This window comes from Quercus lobata, chromosome 11 (genome assembly GCF_001633185.2).
Source record: "Quercus lobata isolate SW786 chromosome 11, ValleyOak3.0 Primary Assembly, whole genome shotgun sequence".
Taxonomy (NCBI): domain Eukaryota; kingdom Viridiplantae; phylum Streptophyta; class Magnoliopsida; order Fagales; family Fagaceae; genus Quercus; species Quercus lobata.
In genome coordinates this window covers 54,089,164-54,094,520 of record NC_044914.1, presented here as the reverse complement: position 1 = coordinate 54,094,520, position 5,357 = coordinate 54,089,164, and the positions used below count along the sequence as shown (strand labels likewise).

Sequence of the window (5,357 nt, the reverse complement as noted above, 5' to 3'; positions counted from 1 at the left end):
GCCTATAGCATCCATTCTATTATAATTGTTTTTTACCATTAGATTAGATATTTTACCAACTATACTAAATTACCTATACAAGTTAATAAATATAAAAAAAAGTGGGTTCCAGTTAGCTCAACTGATAAAGTTTCTGATGGTTGTATAAGAGATCTGGGGTTCAATTTCCGCCTACACCAAAAATTGGTTAATGTCTTGGTCTGATAATAAAGAGCTATCATCAGAAGCGGACGCCATAGGTTGAAACTCTCTAAAAATATATATATATATATATATATATATATATATAATCTCACTTACTTTACTTTTTTTTTTTTTTTTTTTTGCAAAATGATATGGCTTAAAACTAGCACATATTCCTCACACATAAGAAACATTAATTGCTAACAGTAGATTTTGTTTCGCATTCTAGGAGGGAGAGAGAGAAAGAGGTTACATAAAGTACAGGAGAATTATTATTTCACATTCAAATATATAATATTTCGTACCATGTCCACATTTTGTAAATGATGTATTGTTGGAAGTGATCTAATCAAAACCCTGAAATACATATACAATAAGAGAAGCAAAATGTACTTGCATTTGGACGTGTCCAATTATTTTTCGTGAAATTAGAACATCTTATTTCAATATATAAATATCCATTATTTTGCATGAAATTGGATTTTCTTTTAATTATTCTTCACAAAGGATTTAGTTTCGAGGCCATCTATAAATTCTAGAGCAGGAGTTCGAGCAATGGTTCCACCCTTGACATTTGTCCACCTATAAAAAAATTTAACAAATATACACAGAGGATCATGTTCAGTGTGGTGGGATATTACATATTAGTCGCATGTTAAATTTATAGATCCATATTACAATTAAGATTGTATAAAACTGTTTTGAAAGATGTAAAACTAAATATATCTTTATATTTGTCAAAAACCTTGTAACTTAATTGGTACCTCCTGGTTTTTCAACAGATGTATTTAGGGTTCAAATCATCCTTCCTCCAACTATCAAATAATTTTTTTTTCCAAAAAATATTTAAATTTATTGTATTTAATTTGAATTTTAAATAGATCAATTTCAATTGAGTGGTTTCTTTTATCCCACGACAAAACGTGCAAAATTTTGTTGCAACAATTGCACAAGTTAGATAATAAAAGTGAGAAAATTACCTATATTTGGTGACCAAAACATGGAGGAATGTAGCCATGAATGATTTAATATACTCCGCCCCTGCACATAGTCTAATTCCTCCTCCAAAAGGCATGAAATTCTTAGATACAACCAATGGGTCTAGATCCTGGTACCATTCATAAAAAATGTTGTCAAGGAGAGTGCCCATAATGAACAACAATAATATTAGGGAAAAAGGTTTCTAATAACTGGTACCATAATGCGCAACTACATACCTTCCAACGCCATGGATTGAAGGCAAGTGGATCCTTGAATGTGTTTGGGTCTACCTGAAGAGCAGAATTTACCAGCATAATGGCCCAACCAGCTGGAATTGTATATCCTGTATGCGCTAGGCCAAACATGTACACTTAGTAACTGGATATATATATATATATATATATATATATACACACACGAAGACTTTGAATCAAATATATGCGTGTGAGAACATACCCTTAAATTCAATATCCTTCAATGCTTTTCGTAATAACCCAGGAGAAACATTTCCCATCCTTAGAACTTCATTGATTACCTATAATTCAACATAACAAAATTTTTGTTTTTATAAGATAATTGAATTCATCAAACAACTCCAAGAGATACCAGACCGTGTAGAGATTGTAGAACCCACTTGAAATGTAAAAGTCATCGACTTATATTCATCCCATGTGAGTATGGAATTTGGATTCTCTCTATTCTTAAGAATTGCCTCATGCTCATCCTAATAAATGATACATGATTAGTGTTAGGTTACATCACTACTGTACAACACAACATATATATAGATTGTGGGCAAAAAAACAATGTTTTTTGTACATTTACATACCGTCAACTCTTGTAAAGCTGCAGGATACTCTGCAAGAAACTTCAACGCTAATAATACTGATACTGAAGTCTCAAAGCTAGCAAATAAGATCGCAAAAAGCAGTTGGACGATAAAGTCTTCTGACAAGAACTTCTCCTTTTCCATGTCATCTATAGCTTGATCAAGCAAATTTTCAGATCTTTTTTCAGGTGAAGTGATCTTCTCTTTTACTATTTTCCTCAACATGCTCATTGCTTCTTTTTGTGACTAGCAAATGAAAAGTAAAATGTAAAATTAATGTATGAGTAATTTTTTCAAATTAATAATATTTGGGAAAGTTAACTTTTCTTGTTATTTTGATTACCTTTAAACATTTATGGTATGTTGTACCAGGGATATTCAAGGGAAATGACATGAGACATCCTAAGGTATTAGCGAACTTTTCACTCAGTTTTAACTGTAATAGTTTTTCTGCATCATAACTAAAGAATATCCTCGCACTGAAGTCAAGAAGCATCTGCAATATCCAAGAAACATAGATATGTCATAACCCAAAGGGCACTACCAGTGGCGAAGTCAGGATTTGACTCGAGGGGGGGCAAAATTTATATACACTATGCATGCATATTGAAACACACACATATTACATATATGTTGGATAGTTGTAAAGGATTTTTTTTTTTTTTTTTTTTGGCATAAATAAGCCATCTTCTTTTATATATATATATATATATATATATATATATAGAGTAAAAATTCCATTTATAAATGAAAATATTTTTACTAATTAAGTATGAACACCAAATACAACTAACGTAAGTTTGTGTTATTATATAATTATCTCAAAATTTTGGTTTATTATACAAAATTTTATGAAGTAGGATAATTATTACATAAAGAATTTTTTTTAGTAAGGATCCACATGGTGAAGTGGAGAATTGACACCAAGTTCCAGCCAAAGCTAGAGAAAGAGATGCAACTTTGAGATGGATATATTGTCAAACCAAATACAAACCTTCTTACTAAAATTTAAAAGCCACCCAACTATTTTTTTTGCTGAGCCAGGGGGGGCAACTGCCCCCTCTCGACCCCCCCTGGCTCCGCCCCTGGGCACTACATTGTGAAGGAAATGTGTCTCTATCAAGGGAAAGTTGAAAATTACTTCAGAAGCAGCATCTCTCATTTCAACTGAAGGTTGACTTGACCATGTTTGTAGGGTTTTGTTAACAACTTCTTCCATTTGAGGAAGCAACTTTTCCTTAACGGCGTCAGCACCAAGGTGATTCAATGTGATGCTTCTTATGTACTTGTGGACATTACCAACTGCACTTATCTTATTTTCGCCTTCCATCCCTATAAACTTGGCAAATGTATCCAAGTACCACATTTCTACTAACCTTCCTTCTTGTTTAACAATGTAATGGTTGAATTCAAGATCTGTTGATAGTACTATAGGCCGACCAACCAAACTAGATCGAAATATTGGTCCATATCTAAGAGAGGGAAAAAACATAAAGAATTATAATTTGATTTTTCAGGTTCAGGCGGAAAAAGTGAAAATAGCAAAGCTAGAGTTTTGACAATGGAGAAAAAGAAGAAAAATATCGTTATCTTTCAAAAGTTGTGATACTAAATAAAAGCTAATAAGACCTCAAATAATTTATGTAATATTTTTTTTTCTCCTTCATAAAATATTTTTTAATAACCAAAACAACATTTGAGATGATTACATAGCAACATAAATTTAGGTAGGATTTATTTAGTTTCTATCTAACTGTTAAATTTTTTTTAATTTATACCAGTAATTTTAACTTTGAACAAAACTTTGTAAAAAGACTTATTTAAGCCACACACACAAAAAAAAAAAAACCCTTAACAAATAAATAAAATATATATCATCGTTTTTGTGAATTCTCTTATATTAAAATGGAATTCAATATATACATTCTCATTGATCTTAAAAACTGTATATATGTTTGAGTGCAATTGCATTTATATATATATATATATATATATATATATAGTTTGTAGAAAGAAAAAATTAATTAAGTTATTTTAATTTAGTTCTATATGATGTGATGGTTAAAGAGACTATCCACAAGTTATAGTTATATGACATTTTAATGAGTTATATAACTTATTTAAATAATACACTTAGATAATCTTATAAATTACCTTGAAATAAATTGAAAAAAAGTATTTCAAAACATACTTGGAATCAAACTTTTTTGAAATATGAATTTTTTGCTCCACTGGGGCTTCAGGGGATCATTCCCACCAAAGCTCATCTGGCTGAACTGGCTCTGTAAAGACTTAATTACTTCACTAACCAAGATGTGTGATCTCTACTAATTCTAAACTAATAATACTCTTAGTGTTGACCTAATCATCGATGTACCTTTATTCTAGGTAGCACTAAAGTTTCTTATTTCTCTTACAAGAGGATAATTTCTCAGCAAGAATCAATTTTGTTTGATCAAGCTAGACAACCCCGTTATTGTTCCATCTCTTTTTTAAACTACCACCCACACTATACAAGGCCATTGTGTATATATCTAAGTGACTAAGTCTTCAATTACTGAATTTTTGGAGTAGTTGGCATAACAATGAGATGAGTTAATGCATGTGACCAGCAAAAGAAAGAAGAGTTCACTGCTACTCATATTATCTAGCTATGCTTGTTTTAAGTTGATACAGGACGCATACATATACTTAAATACATAAATATAAACTTGTAGATAATGATATATACTATAAAGACACACATTTATAGTTATCAAAAATAAAATAAAAACAATATAAACGGACACAATTATTAGCATGCAACCTTTGAGCTCTCTTTTTGATAAATGCATGAAGGTCTAGAGAGTCACTTGGAACAATCAACTGAAGGGTTTCTCCAATAAGAGGTAGACCCATGGAACCAGGAGGGAGGACTCCATTGCACTTTGGATTGCTCCATTTGTTTAGCCAGTAAGTCAAATATACGACCAGTACTGCTACAATACATAATCCAATTATCCACATTTTTTGTAGATTTGGTTAAAATTATTGTGTAGAACCCCTAAATAGCAAGTAATGGTTTGATTGTTGGATTTATATATATAAGCGAAGAAGTCTTGTGAGAACTACTGGAACAAGACAGATTCCACTTAATCAACCGGTCATAATTAATAAACTCTTTTAACATAGAGTACTTGTTTTTTGAGACGAACATCAATATATAGTATTTGATTCTTGATTAATTAATGATGCTTTGGTCAACTATATTAAGATTATATTTAGATTTTGATCCGTAAGACATTATCTTTATTTTCAATAAATTCATATAAAATATCAATTTCCATTATGACTTTCGGCTGTTACTACAACCTGTTGAGCTTAG

General features: G+C 30.9%; 1 protein-coding gene across 1 annotated transcript; it reads right to left on the bottom strand.

Annotated features, from left to right (window-relative positions):
* Nucleotides 1–1,159: 1,159 nt before the first annotated feature.
* LOC115967699 (cytochrome P450 87A3-like) lies at nucleotides 1,160–4,999 on the bottom strand. Its single transcript, XM_031086836.1, has 8 exons — nucleotides 4,800–4,999; nucleotides 3,135–3,465; nucleotides 2,337–2,489; nucleotides 1,994–2,239; nucleotides 1,799–1,888; nucleotides 1,621–1,699; nucleotides 1,401–1,507; nucleotides 1,160–1,291 (listed from the first exon to the last, which is right to left on the bottom strand). The coding sequence occupies exons 1-8, from the start codon at nucleotides 4,997–4,999 to the stop codon at nucleotides 1,160–1,162; spliced, it is 1,338 nt and encodes a 445-aa protein (XP_030942696.1).
* Between the last annotated feature and the right edge of the window lie 358 nt (nucleotides 5,000–5,357).

What these genes read in the sequence shown, in the direction of transcription:
- LOC115967699 (XM_031086836.1), bottom strand. Translation starts at nt 4,999, where the DNA reads ATGTGGATAATTGGATTATGTATTGTAGCAGTACTGGTCGTATATTTG. An exon ending in TGAGAGATGCTGCTTCTGAA is followed by an intron (nt 2,490 to 3,134) that starts GTAATTTTCAAC and finishes TGGATATTGCAG; the next exon opens with ATGCTTCTTGACTTCAGTGC. An exon ending in CATACCATAAATGTTTAAAG is followed by an intron (nt 2,240 to 2,336) that starts GTAATCAAAATA and finishes TTCATTTGCTAG; the next exon opens with TCACAAAAAGAAGCAATGAG.